Source organism: Nycticebus coucang, chromosome 14 (assembly GCF_027406575.1).
Source record: "Nycticebus coucang isolate mNycCou1 chromosome 14, mNycCou1.pri, whole genome shotgun sequence".
Taxonomy (NCBI): Eukaryota; Metazoa; Chordata; class Mammalia; order Primates; family Lorisidae; genus Nycticebus; species Nycticebus coucang.
In genome coordinates, this window is record NC_069793.1 from 80,863,176 (window position 1) to 80,877,690 (window position 14,515).

Sequence of the window (14,515 nt, forward strand, 5' to 3'; positions counted from 1 at the left end):
GCCAGATCGTAGCTTTGCGTTATTGGCTTAAATGGTTTTGCTAAATTGTTTGAGGTAGGTAAATAATATAGGTTTTATTCCTAAGTCTAAGCCACCAGCAATACTGAGCCTTTTCTATGACACTGGTGTTGTTTTATATTACGATTATTTGTGTTTTTGTTCACTGAATTATAAGCTCGCTTAGGGAAGAAGCCATGTCTTGTTCACCTTTGTATCCTTCTACATGTAGCTCAGAACCTTCCCCATAACAAGAATTCAGGCATTTGATAAATGGCTATGTGGTAGAGCTATGTGTGTGGTAATATGCTGAATGCTTCAAAACGCTAAAATACAACATGGCCCAGAGAAGCCGAAAGATCAGACACCCCTGACCTCCAGGATAAAAACCAGACTCTTTAGCATTATTTGGCTCTTCCTTAATTATCCAGTTCCTCTCCTGCTTTTCCCCATTCCCACTGTGGATCTATTCATATAAAAATATTTGCACCTTTACACATGCGGTCTCTTCTGCCTAGATTGCACCCTCTCGTGTCTACCCAGGGAGTTCCTACTTGCCTTTCGAAATCCAGAATAGAAGCCATCTCTCCAATTAATTCTCCCTTATCCCTTGACACTTAACAGAAATAGGGTGAATCTCTCTCCTCCCACAGCACCTGGCAGTTTCCATTGTTGTTTTTATCCCATTGTTTTCTGTTTCCATAACCATCTTTCCCACTAAGCTGTGAGATCTTTGAAAGTTACTGTATCTTATGGATCCTTTGTTCCCAACATGTAATGTAGTTTCTGGCTTATAGTAGTCATACAAAACAATTGAATGAATGGGTGAACAAACAATATTATATCTACCTGACAGTTCTCAGAACTATCTAGCACTGACAGAGGGCATAACCGTATTACAGAGGCTGATATAAAGGGCTACTAGACCTCTGCATCTCTTCTTTAAAGTACATTAAAAAGATTGCATTTTCCCAGCGTTATTAGTCTTTATTATATTGTTTATAATTACACTTAGATATGTTCACATTTAGCTACTAATATGCCATATTACTATGTTAATTCACCATATTTCCTTATTTAGCTCTATTTCTAAGTCATACATAGGTTCAGCAGTGGTTTTGTCTTTAGAAAAAGACAACTCCTTAGTCCCAGCTACTCAGGAGGCTGAGGCAAGAGAATCACTTAAGCCCAGGAGTTGGAGGTTGCTGTGAGCTGTGTGAGGCCACAGCACTCTACCGAGGGCCATAAAGTGAGACTCTGTCTCTAAAAAAAAAAAAAAAAGAGAAAGAAAAAGACAACTCCTGCTATCCTGCAATAACAGCCTTATCATGCAGACAAGTTCTGCTCATCTAGAAAGGAGTCCCATACATTTCTTCTTATAGAGAAAGGACAAAGCAAACAAACCCAGTAATAAGTAACACACTATAGATCTTCTCCCCTTAGGCAAATGCACTTTTAGGAGTTGAATTTATTATAGAAGACTTAATAGAACTAAACCGGTAAGTGCCAACATCTCTATTCTTCTATTCTGATAACAGGTTGCAATTCACAGGAAGGAAGTTGAAGAATTAGAACATACTATTCAACAACTGGAAGAAGAAAATTTGGTGCTTATTGATCAACTATTCAACTGTAGACTTGTGGATCTCAAAATACCCAGGTGAAAGTTGTTAATATATCAAGGAAATATTTTGGGAACATATGTATCTGTAAAGAGTTGAGTTTTTAAGAGATGATTTAATTATCCAATGTTCTGACCATATTGCAACAGTTAAAAAGAAAGAAACTCACGAAATGGCCACCATGAAGGTACAAGATGATTACTATTGACCATTGGTTCAGTGTAAACTTTGACTTATTTTTCTAGCAAATGCACTGTAGTCATAACAGCAAACACTTAACATGAGCATGACGCTATCAACTTCAGAAACTGTCAGGTCAGCAGGAGAGATTTCATGAAAATAAGTGTCTAACAGTCTATCAGAGGATATATGAAGTTCAGAATTAGCACAAGGGAAGGGGTAATCAACTCTCTAGAAGTTTCTTGGAGGAGTTCTGGGCTTCTGGTTGGTTACTTTGTGGACTATAGAATTATTTCGTTTGATGAAAGCATCAAACTACTTTGTAGGCAGAGAAAATAGCCTGGCATTTCAAGTCACATTTATTCTTCCACAAGAGAAACCAGAAGGTTTTGTATACAGCTTTACTTTTAGATTAGCTATTTTTCTTACCTACCCCCCCCCAAAAAAAATGGGTTTCAATATATCAGTCCTGATAGAAAACTAGGGCCCTAGAATCTAAAATTAAAATTCAAAGTGACATTCATAATTTAGACAAGTAGTTAAAACAAGAAATAAATTTATTGATATAAAAAGAACAAAAATTTATTCAAGCCAGGCTGAGATAGCTGCGGTTGATGCAGACAAGGTTTGATGGGCAACCCCGAGTCCGTGCTGGCCAGTGGCAGCCTGGACAGAGGCATGTTTAGGAGGAGAGAGGGATGAAGGACATGAGTATAGGATATGAATGTGCCAGCACAAGGAGAGATGTGCCTGAGTCTAGAAATTAAAGTCGATATTAAACTAGTGGATGAGCCAGGAAAAAATTTCTACCCAAATAGTTCCTGTTGCGTGTGTGACATGGAAACTATTTGAGACATTAATAATGTATTTGTTATTTACAAACTTTTATATGTTTTCTAAGAAAGGTGAATACAGGTAATTTGTGGGTTCTTTGTTCGCCAGGCTAAATAATGTGTCAGGATAGAGAAATTGGGAGACACTGTAATTACTTAACAGGCTAAAAGCTGGGTGGGGCAGGGTAGACAAAGAGGCCTCCTGCCTCCTTATCACATGGTGCCCTCGAGGAAGAGTAAAAGTCAGGCTGAGAGAACTGATGGATTCCTAACCCTCTGGGCCTCCTGGGGCTGCATGCCTCGCTTTTCCCCAGTAGGCAGAGATCTCTTTCACCAGCGCTCCTCTCTGGGATCGGTCTCCGGCTTACCTTGCCTGGCCTGCCTCTCTGCTCCTGGTCACCTGCTGCTGCGGCCTTCTTTGTGGTCACCCCTAGTCTCCGTCAGCCAGGCTGCTGGGCAGCTTCTACCCACTGCTATGCCTGCTACCCACTGTCCTCTTTTCTGAACTGGCTACACTTGAGGAAAGAGCTACCCTCCAAACTGCCAGCCCCAATTCTCTGCTTCAGTAGCTCCTTGTGGTCTGTCTGATTTGGGGCTGACACTTATAATTACAACAGGGTGCTAACAGTCATGACAAAGGGAGCTCTTCCACTGGCCAAAGCAGTCTTGGCAAGGAGAGGAATGGAGATGAGAAACTTCATGGGGATTTTCATTAAATAGTTTGCTGGGTAGTATGTATTTAACCCTATCCTCTGTCTTCCCCATGAAAATCTTCAGTAAAAGTCAATCACTCATTGGTGCTGCAGGAGTTGGTTTTCTTTATTTGGAAGCAAGAATTGATTAGTCCTGCTTCACAGTTGGCAGAGATGAAATCAAAATCTTTCCAAGGGAAAAACATGGTTCGGTGCCTGTAGCTAAGTGGTTAGGGTGCCAGCCACATGCACCAGGGTGGTAGGTTCAAACCCAGCCAGCGCCTACTAAACAACATGACAACAATAACAAACAAACAAACAAAAAAAAAAAACAGCTGGAGACAACAATGACAACAACAAAAACAGCTGGGGGTTGGTGGGCGCCTGTAGTTCTAGCTACTGGGAGGCTGAGGCAAGAGAATAGCTTAAGCCCAAGAGTTTGAGGTTGTTGTGAGCTGTGATGCCACATCTGCCAAGGGTGATAAAGTAAGACTCTGTCTCAAAAAAAAAAAGAAAGAGGGCGGCGCCTGTGGCTCAGCGGGTAGGGCGCCGGTCCCATATGCCGGAGGTGGCGGGTTCAAACCCAGCCCCGGCCAAATTAAAAAAAAAAAGAAAGAAAGAAAAAGAAAAACATGGGTGACATTTATAAGAACTGGTTTAGGTCCTGGAGGACATTAGGAAGGAGATTAAGAAAAAACAACTAGGTTAGGGGTAACTGGTATATCCTTCTGTCACACCCTAAACTTTTCCTTTGTAACCAGCATTTATCACACTTTCAATTACTTATTTAATGTCTATTTCCTTGCTAAATTGCAAAGTGCTTGTGACAGCTGTTTAGAATACTTTATAAAGATCTGCATAAAGAAATAGGAAAGTGTATAAACCTTCAGTTGTCTATTAGACTTCTTATCCAGAAGGATAACTGAGATTATTCAGGATTTTTTACTACACATATTTCTAAGTCAAAAAAATACAACATTGGCCAGGCACAGTGGCTCATGCCTATAATCCTAGCACTGCAGGAGGCTGAGGGGGTGGGGGAAGATTGCTTGAGCTTAGGAGTTTGAGACTAGCCTAACCAAGAGTGAGACCCCCATCTCTACTAAAAATAGAAAAACTATAGTGGTGCCTGTGGTCAAAGGAGTAGGGTGCCAGCCCCATATGCCAATATGCCAAAGGTGGTGGGTTCAAACCCAGCCCTGGCCAAAATCCGCAAAAAAAAAAAAAAAAAAAAAAAAAAAATAGGAAAAGTAGCTGGGCATTGTGACGGGTGCCTGTAGTCCCAGCTACTCGGGACGCTGAGGGAGGAGGATCACTTAAGCCCAGGAGTTTTACGTTGCTCTGAGCTAGGCTAATGCCATGGAACTCTAGCTTGGGACAACAGAGTGAGACTTTGTCTCAAACCCCACCCCCCCAAACAAAAAACCCTAATATATATGGTATATTTTATGACAACTGCCTTTTCCACCTCATTGTTGAGAATTGCTATATAATAAAAGTGTTGTAAAATACCAGTAGGGTGATAAACAATAGATATAAACTGTCCCCTGTGGATATATAAGAAGTTCTATTTTCCTGTTTGGATAGGGAATAGGGTACTGTGGTTAACAGAGTTACTACATTTCCCATGCAGAGCTGCCCAGAATTTTTCCATAACAACTCACATAGGATGTGACAGGGAGGTGCTCAAAGCCATTGTGGTGAGGACTGTGTTGCTTCTGAACATCTGCTTATCAATACACTGAAGGTTGGATAAACTGACTGTACCAAGATCAGGACTGAAATATATTAATATGGATGATTTAGCTCAAGAAGTCTGATCGTGGACATCATGGGGTCTGGCCTGATGGCTTCTGCCAAGAGCACGCCAAAAGACACACAGACATTGGCACCAATCCTGAGGGATTTGGAGGTCACAGAGTATAAGCCGAGAGTGATAAGTGACATCGGAGTTTGCCTTCTGCAATGTGAGCAAAATTCTAGATGACTCAAAAATTTGACTGGCAATCCAGTGTCTGTGCTGACCAGTCTTGAACCTCTCCTCCCCAGGAAGTTTTTTATTAGATATTTCAAGACAAAGAAATTAAAACCGTTTGCCATTGGTCAAGCTGTATTCAGGTCCTAGATTGCCACCTGACAGATATTGCTTAACAGCTCCAAACTATAAGCTTAATTAAGTCTTTACAGAAAAAGGCATCTACTTCTGCAGGAAAATGAGCAGTTCCTTGGTTAAGTGTTGATTCAGCTACTGGTAGACGAGGCACATGAAAACCAAAACAGACCCCCAAACCATGTCTGTTTTCAACTTAAGTAGAGACTCCAATTTCCCTCACAGAGCCCAGGTCTACAGTACAGAGGCCTGCTCCACAGTCCCCAGCTGTAAAAGCAGCAGTTCCTGCAACATCAGCACCTCAGAATACTCTAATCCATCAGTGACAGGATCCAAAACACTCTATTACCTATATTATCACCATAATATGATGTCATCACAAGATCATCAAAGGCATTGAAATAAAAAGTGAAGGTGATGATGATATGATAATTTGTAATCTAGCTTTTACACATGCAACATATACTTGGTTCATTGTTCTAAAATTAAACATGCATGCTGGATGTTTGCAAGTTGCGCTTTAGAAAACTTAAATAATATTTAAAAGTAAATATAGTTAGCATAAGCTTTTCAATTGAAATATTAATTTTCTTCAATAGGATTAGAAATGGTTTTTCATCAGCCTTTAAGTGTAAAAATATGAAATTGTCCAAAAAATAAGAAAAAGGAATGTTGCAGGATTTGTTGGACATGTTGGGGTAAACAGATGTGTCAGCTAAAGGTGACTTTCCTGGGACTCCAGGGCCTCGGACTGAGGCTGAGTGGGCCAGTACCTACAAATCTATCCAACAGTATAGTATAATAACATCTTAAAAAATGTTTTCTATTTCATTAAATATCCAGTGCTGCTTCCCTGTATTGGTATAGAAGTGACAATAACGAATGGTTAAGAGAGAAGCCTAGATTTATGAAAGCGATGGCACTTAGTAAGATCTTAATTATTCAAAATAGTAAAACAAAGAAAGGAAAGAATTGCATGGCCTCAGACATGTCTCCCTGCAGACCAGAGCTACACTTGAAACTTATCTTTATGAAGTTAAGTCTTCAGGAAGAATTACAGATGTAAATATTGCATGTAGTTACAGTATTTGCCAGAGCTACAAGCATCTAGATAACATTTTATTCATAGTCTTTAATTAACTGACAGCCTCTACTTCAGGGGATTCACTCTGGTCGCTCAGTTGCTAAGCATGCGGTGTTTGTACGTTTGTAAGGGGCCAGATGCTTTATGCTGTTTTCAGGCAAACCTCATGGAAATGCCATACGAAGTTTTCAAGGCATCGTATTTTTTTTTTTTATTATTGAAAACACAGTAGGCATTCTAAAGAGGAGAGTGCCAAATTCAGTGCACGCACAGAGTTGCATCCGTTCACCAAGCTTGTAGCCAAAGCATACCACCTGGTGAAAGTCAGAACCCGATGACCTCCTGGATTCCTACTGTTCGCTTGCTTTCTCCTTTCTCTTTTCTTTCTCTTTTTCTTCCGTCTGAAGCCATTCAGGCCACTATCATTCCCCACCTGAATTACTACAATAGTGACCTAACCGGTGCCAGGCTTGCTCTCATTTCTGGAACTTTAAATGTACTCTGACCTTGTTTTGGCGTGCTCTTCTCCCCTCACCCCTACCTCTTCCACAGTGACCAGCTCCAGGTTTAAGGCTCAGCTCAGATTTCATCCCTTCCTAGGACACCTTCCCTTGCCTCCTAAAGCTAATTCAAGTGCTTCTCCTTTCTGCCTGATAGCATTCTCACACTATGCGTTACGTGGTACAAAACATCACTTTAATGTAAGCCTGCAAGGCCATTTGGCCCTATGCTCCTTGGAGGTAGAACCTATGTTCGCATTTTCTTTCTTTCTTTCTTTTTTTTTTGAAACAGAGTCTCACCCAGTCATCCTGGGATTGAGTATCATGGTGTCATAGCGCACAGCAACCTCAAACTCTCTTGCCTCAGCCTCCCCAGTAGGTGGGACTACAGGCACCTGCCATGATGCCTGGCTAGTTTTAGAGATGAGCTCAGGTGATCCACTCACCTTGGCCTCCCAGAGTGCTGGGATTACAGGCATGAGCCCCCGTGTCTGGCCTCATTTTTCATCTGTGCACCTTCAGCACCTAGTACAGAGACAGACTTGTAATGTAATACAGCGGTTCTCAACCTCCCTAATGCTGCGGCCCTTTAATACAGTTCCTGTGGGTTGTGACCCACAGGTTGAGAACTGCTGATGTAACACAATATTAATTGACTGACAGACTTTTTCTTATTTGTTCTTTTAGGCGACTATATCTTACTCAAGCTGCTGGACTGGAAGGGCTACCTGAAGAAATGCTTCTGGAGTCAGAATCACGTATAGGTATTATTTTATTGCAATGTGATGTTTGTTTGTTTGTTTTTTCAAAATACTTATTTTTCAATTTAATAAACACTTATCTATTATGGGCAGGTGCCCCACATACAAGGCCTATTCAGGGAATAGACACACGTCAGCTCTCGGTGGAGAATCTGTGGCCTTCTGATTTCAAGATTGTTCTTTTTTTAAGCACTAACGGAGGCAAGACGTGCTTCAACTTTCTCTGCTGAGCCCCTTTTAATAAAAGGATTTCTTCTGTAAAATTCAGATTCAGTCAAAGGGCCACGTTTAAGAATCTAGAAGGCCACATGTGCCCTAAGGGCTGCAGGTTCCACACCCAGCCTGTCTCCCCTCTCTAATCCCATTTTCAAATCAAAGTCACCATGTTTCACTTCACAACAAATTAAATAAAGGTCAGGCACAGTGGCTCATGCCTGAAATCCTGCACTCTGGGAGGCTGGGATGGGAGGATCCTTTGAACTCAGGAGTTTAAGAGTAGCCCGAGCAAGAGCAAGACTCCCATCTCTACTGAAAATAGAAAAATTGGCCAGGCATTGTGGCAGGTGTCTGTATTCCCAGCTATTCAGGAGGCTGAAGCAGAAAGATTACTTGAACTCAGGAATCTGAGAAGGCTGTGAGCTAGGCTGATGCCACAGTACGTTAGCCTGGGCAACAGAGTGAGGGTCTGCCTCAACAAAACAACCCCCCAACGCAGTGGAGAGGGACGAGGGAAGGGGTGTTGTCTACATTGGCAAGGTTTGGAGCCCAGTGTAACGAACCAAAATGCCAACATACACATATATTTCCAATGACCAGAAGGAGCTATAACTCAAGAGTTTCTAACCATGGGACTTCCTATTTAATAGTTAAATTCTACATTTCTAACTCTCAAAGTTCTTTCAAATTAAAAATGTGGCAAAATATGTATTACATTTTTACTTTATCTGTTCAAAATGCATACATACTTGATTTCTTTGTATCCATTCAAGATAAGAGGTCAAAACTGCAGCAGATCACGGAAGTGGAAAGTGCAGACATAATGAGCTCCCCCGCTGAGAGCACCTTGCATCTGAGTCCTGCAGACAGCGTCAAATACATCCAGTATCTAAGGGCAGAGGAAGAGTACAGTCCAAGCACGGATTGGTGTGACATGAAATACTTATTGTATGAGGATGAGAGGGATTTCAAGGTAAGATTCTTGAGAATGCAACTTTGACTGCTGAGAGAACATTTTATTCATTAATGGAGATAATTAATCTACAATATAGATATTTAAAAATTCTATTTGCTAAGATTAGTAAAATCAGCCTACAATCTCTCATTATTTTTACTCCTACTGTTGCCCAATTTGCTACATATATTCATTTATAGACCTCCACTACTAGCATACAAAGTAAGTTATACACATAATGCTGCATCATAAATAATCCCCAAATCTAGTGGCTCATCACAATTATTATTCCCTCTCGGGCCTTCTGTGAGTAGGAATTTGGGAAGGCCTCCACTGGGCAGTTCTCACTGAGGCTCCCAGGAAGTTGACATCAGTTGATGGCTGGGGCTGCCCTCGTCTGTAGGCTTGACTGGGGCAAGAGGCTCCACTGAACAGGTGGCTTCCTCATAATACCAGCAAAATGATGCTAAGCTCGGGGCCTCAGTTCCTTGTCACATGGGCCTCTCCATGGGGCAGTTTGAAATCTCTTTGTTAAGGTCCCTGGCTTCTCCCAGAGCAAGCAATTCCAGAGATCGACATGAAAGCTGCAGTGTTTTGTAGGGCTAACCTTGAAAATCATACACGGTCACCTTCATCATATCCCATTTGCTGATGCAGTTACAAAGTTCCCCACAAGAGGAAGAAACACAGCTCCTGTATCTTGATGGAGGAGTGTCCGCATCACATTGTAGGAAAAGCTTACGGGGTAGGGTATATATTAGGCCACCTTTGGGAAGTACAATATGCCACAGAGGTCATTAGTTAAAACCTGGAGTGTAAACCATTTTAATTTTAAAACCTCTTTTTGGTCCTCAAAAACCTAAAAATAGAATGACCATATTTCCCAGCACTCCTAAATGTTGGGTATATATCCAAAGGAAAGGTATTTGGTAGTTCACAAAGACCTCTGCACTCCCGCGTGTACTGCAGCTCTATTTACAATAGCCAAGATTTAGAATCAACCTAAGTGTGCATCAGCCAATGAATGTATAAGGAAATTGTGGTATACATGCAAAATGGAATATTGTATAGCCACAAAAAGAATGAAATCCTGCCATTTCCAACAACATGGATGGAACTGGAGAATATTACATTAAATGACGTGAGCTAAGCGCAGAAAGACAAATCTTGGGTTCTCACATGTAGCAGCAGCTAAATATGAAAAACAATTGATCTCACGGAGACAGAGAGGAGAATGATGATTACCAGTGGCTGGAAAGGGTTGTGCAGAGGGAGAGATAAACTGGAAATGGTTAATGGGTGCAAAAATATAGTTAAATAATTAAATAGATTGAACAATATTTGATGGCACAACAAAGTGACAATAAGCAACAATAAGTTAGGGGTATACTTTAAAATAACTAAGAGTGGAATTGAAATCTTCCTAACACAAAGAAATGATAAATGTCTGAGAAAATAGAAACCTTATTTACCCTGATTTGATTAGTTCACACTGTACACCTGTATCAAAACATCACATGTATCCTATAAATATATCCAACTATTATGTACCCATAATAATTAAAAACTAAAAAAAATTTTTTAAACCCTCTTTTTGGTATACTCTAGTCCCCCCCACAGCCACGCCTTGCTATTTTCCTTCTCAGTACTATTAAAACCTTAAAAGTTCTAAAATTTAAACTCTGGTAGAAGAAAGAATGATGTAAGAAGGCAGAGGAAACAGACCAACACAAACCATTTTAACAACAATACAGTCCTTACCACCACCAAGTGACCACGTGAGACCAAAGTTTGGGTCTCTCTAGCCCCCCCCCCATGAGCATGATTCCTAGTATATTATAATGATCTCGGGCTAATTGGTTAAATGACAGGCTTTCCTTCTTTCTGACTTTCCATACGGCTTTTTCATGTGGTAGAACCACCATGGCCATCGTACATTATTTCAAAGTCTTCCTCCAGACAGTTCTGAAAGGTGTGGTAGATCTCATCAATTTGTATTTCTCCTATCTTACATTTATTATAACTCTATAAATAGATATTTTGAAAGCTAAATACAATTACAGGCATTTTTGAGAAATAAAACATCACCTTCCTTTTTCATTCTTTGATTCTCCTAAATTTGAATAAATGTTTATTGAGAAATCCACAATGTGCCAAGCCCTTGTTAGATGCTTGGGAATTTAAGGGGACAAAGGGAAGAAATGAAGTCTCAGAGATGCCTGCGTGGCAGATTTTACTTTCAAATCATTTTATAGGTTCATGGAGACTGATTTTAAAAGCCAACAATTACTGTGTAAGAGGGAATGTACTGCCTGTACTCGTCTCCCTGACCAGTCTGCAATTTTATTATTGCACCTTAGCATTTGATACAGGACCTAGCACTTAGTGGGCACTCAGAAAGGGTTTGCTGAAGTGTTGAAGGAATTTAAAAGCAAGAATTATGGCTTGGGAGGCTTCCCAGAGGAAGGGACATTGGGTAGGGCATGAGCTATGTCAACCCAGTTTGGGGTTGGCTGTGGAATTTCATACGAATTAGACTTATAATCCTGATTGATTATTGGTATCTTAGACTGTAGTGTGGCAGAATGTAGTAAGTTTTATCTACACAACAACCTAAGATCTTGTGAAAAATGTGAAATTCATAGAGAATTTGGTCAATATTAGAATATTTATAGTCAGTTGCCTCGGCGGGATCTTTCCTTTTGTTCTTGAATAACATGGAAAACTGCCGTGCTTATATCCTGGCCAGCAGAGGGTTATGTAACATTCATGCACTATAAACGTTCTGGTTAGTGGCAGACTGCATATATAATGGTGGTCCTGTTCAGATTGTAGCAGAGTTGAAAAAAGTCTATTGCCATTGTAACGTCATATTGTAACGTGTTGCCTTTTCTCTGTAGATATGTTTGGACTCACAAATGCACAGCATTGTGTGAGCTACCTGCACTATTCGGTACAGTAACATGCTGTACAGTTTTGTAGACTTGCAGCGATAGGCTCCACCATATAGGTCCGTGCAAGTACGCTCTGTGATGTTCACAGGACGACAAAACAGAATCACAATGCATTTCTCCGAATGTATCCTTGTCAAGCAGCACATGACTATACACCCAAGGATCTTGCATAAGTTCAAAAACTTGCAGAACATCTACCCCCGACTCTAGCCAGTATCCCTTCTCCTTCAGTCCAAGACACAAGCCTGCCAGCCCTGCTGCCTGCTCTGAGACACTGTGCCTCTGTGTATGCCCTACTGTGTCTGGAAATCGACTAAGTGTTCTGCGGGCTTTATTGTTTTATAGTGGCTCTCATATTTCATGCATTACAGACCATTCAGGCAATTAGAAGGGCAATGAAATCTTAGAGACAGAGGCCAACTATAATAAAGAAAACCTAATCTATCAAGGCAGGTAAGTTGCTGAATAACCTCTCCTGTTCTCTTCTCTGTCTGTTCACCCTAGGATTATCAAAACCTGGGCCCCCTGGGAGTGAAACTCATGAGCGTGAAGAGCAAGAAAATGCCCATTCATTTTCAAGAGAAGGAAAGTCCAGTCAAATTCTATGAGGATGTCAGGAGCTCAGGAAACCGCATCACATATAAGATGGTGAAGTCTTTTCTCTAAGACTGAGACCTGCAAAGTAAAAACAATTTTTTCTTATAAATGTTCTTTAGAAACTGAAGTGTATCAGTTGCCCATTTTACTTAAACTTTGGCTCATTTTTAAACCAGTTGTCATTCCTAAAGGTCATAATTACATTTAAAATCAAAGTTCCAAGTAGTCAGCTATTCATTTACTTGCATGACATGAGTGACCAGATGAAAGTACACTTCGTATTTCTACATTGAAATATTTAGAAGCATCACAGCAGGTTCGAGGTGGTCTCTGAGGCTCCATTCCACTTAAAAATTCACTCATTAATCTACTATGATTTCAATATGAAATAGTTCCATTATAAATATTTCTATGGCTAGGCACAGTGGCTTCTGCCTATCATCCCAGCACTTTAGGAGACCAGGGAGGGAGACTCCCTGGAGGCCAGGAGTGGAGTAAAGTCTGGAAAAGATGGTGAGACTTTCTCTCTACCAAAATATAAGAAAAAATTAGCCGGGCAAGATGGCACATGCCTGTAGTCCCAGTTTCTTGGGAGGCTGAGGCAGAAGGACTTCCTTGAGCCCAGGTATTTGAAACTGCAGTGAGCTATGATGGCACCACTGCGCTCCAGCCTCAGCAACAGAGGGAAACCCTGTCTGCTAAAAAAAAAAAAAAAAAAGAAAAGAAAAAGAAGCAAACCGTCAAAGATCTGTATGTAGATAATCCACAGTGATATACAAAATACCAGAATTTAAGAGTGAATTTAACAAGGTCACAGGATACAAAGTCAATAATTAAATATCCATGTATTTCTTTTTTTATTAGTTCCAATTTGGTATTGACATTGTATTTCTTTATACTAGCAATAAACAATGAAAAATAAAAATCTTAAATAATATTATTTAAGATAGCATCAAATGAAATATAAGCAGATTTTTATGCTAAAGACTGCAAAGCATTGTGGAAAGAAATTTAAAAAGACTTAAGTAAATGATATAAACATCATCATGCGTTTGAAGACTCTATATTGTTAAGATGTCAGTTCTTTCCACATTGATCTATGGACTCCGTGCAATCGCAATAAAAATTCCAGCAGCCTTTTTGGAAAGAAATTGACACTAACACTATTGTGGAGATTTATAATGTAGGCAAAGGACCTACTACAGCCAAGAAAACCTTGAAGAAAAGAAAAAAAAAAAACAATTAAGATTACCAGATTTTGAAATTTACTAGAACATTCAGGGATTAGTACCATATAGTTTTGGCCTGAGGATAAAGAAAGTGTCCAATGGGGGCGGCGCCTGTGACTCAAAGGAGTAGGGCGCCAGCCCCATATGCCGGAGGTGGTGGGTTCAAGCCCAGCCCTGGCCAAAAACTGCAAAAAAAAAAAAAAAAAATGTCCAATGGAATGGAATAAAGTCCAGAAATTAACCGACACATATAAGGTCATTTTGTTGCCATTACAATTCAGTGGAGAAAAATGATCTTTTTAATAATAAATGAAGAAACAACTGGATATCTGCTTGGGAAGAAAAATAAACCTCGATTCTTATTTTATGCTACATACAAAGTCAATTGAGGGCAGGCATGGTGGCTTACACCTGTAATCCTAGCACTCTGGGAGGCCAAGGCGGGTAGATTACATAAGCTCAGGACTTCGAGACCAGCCTGAGCTAGAGCGAGACTCCATCTCTAAAAACAGCCGGACGTTGTGGTGGGTGCCTGTAGTCCCAACTACTTGGGAGGCAGAGGCAAGAGGATCACTTGAGCCCAGGAGTTTGAGGTTGCTGTGAGCTGTGATACCAAGGCACTCCACCAAGGGCAACAAAATGAGACTTTGCCTTAAAACAAACAAACAACAACAACAAAAAAATCAAAGTCAATTGAAAGCCAGGTGCAGTGAGTGGTACAAGCAGATAGTCTCAGCTACTCAGCAAACTGAGACAGGAGCATCCCTGGAACTCAGGAGTTTGAG

The 14,515-nt window shown here is 40.6% G+C and overlaps 1 protein-coding gene across 1 annotated transcript in view; it reads left to right on the top strand.

Annotated features, from left to right (window-relative positions):
* The window catches only part of CCDC83 (coiled-coil domain containing 83), a 58,034-nt gene extending 45,464 nt beyond the window's left edge, over window positions 1-12,570 (top strand). The window contains exons 8-11 of the mRNA XM_053559734.1: window positions 1,536-1,657; window positions 7,706-7,782; window positions 8,769-8,968; window positions 12,409-12,570. Coding sequence (XP_053415709.1) covers window positions 1,536-1,657; window positions 7,706-7,782; window positions 8,769-8,968; window positions 12,409-12,570 — 561 coding nt within the window. The remainder of the gene's footprint in view (window positions 1-1,535; window positions 1,658-7,705; window positions 7,783-8,768; window positions 8,969-12,408) is intronic.
* The last annotated feature ends 1,945 nt before the right edge of the window (window positions 12,571-14,515 follow it).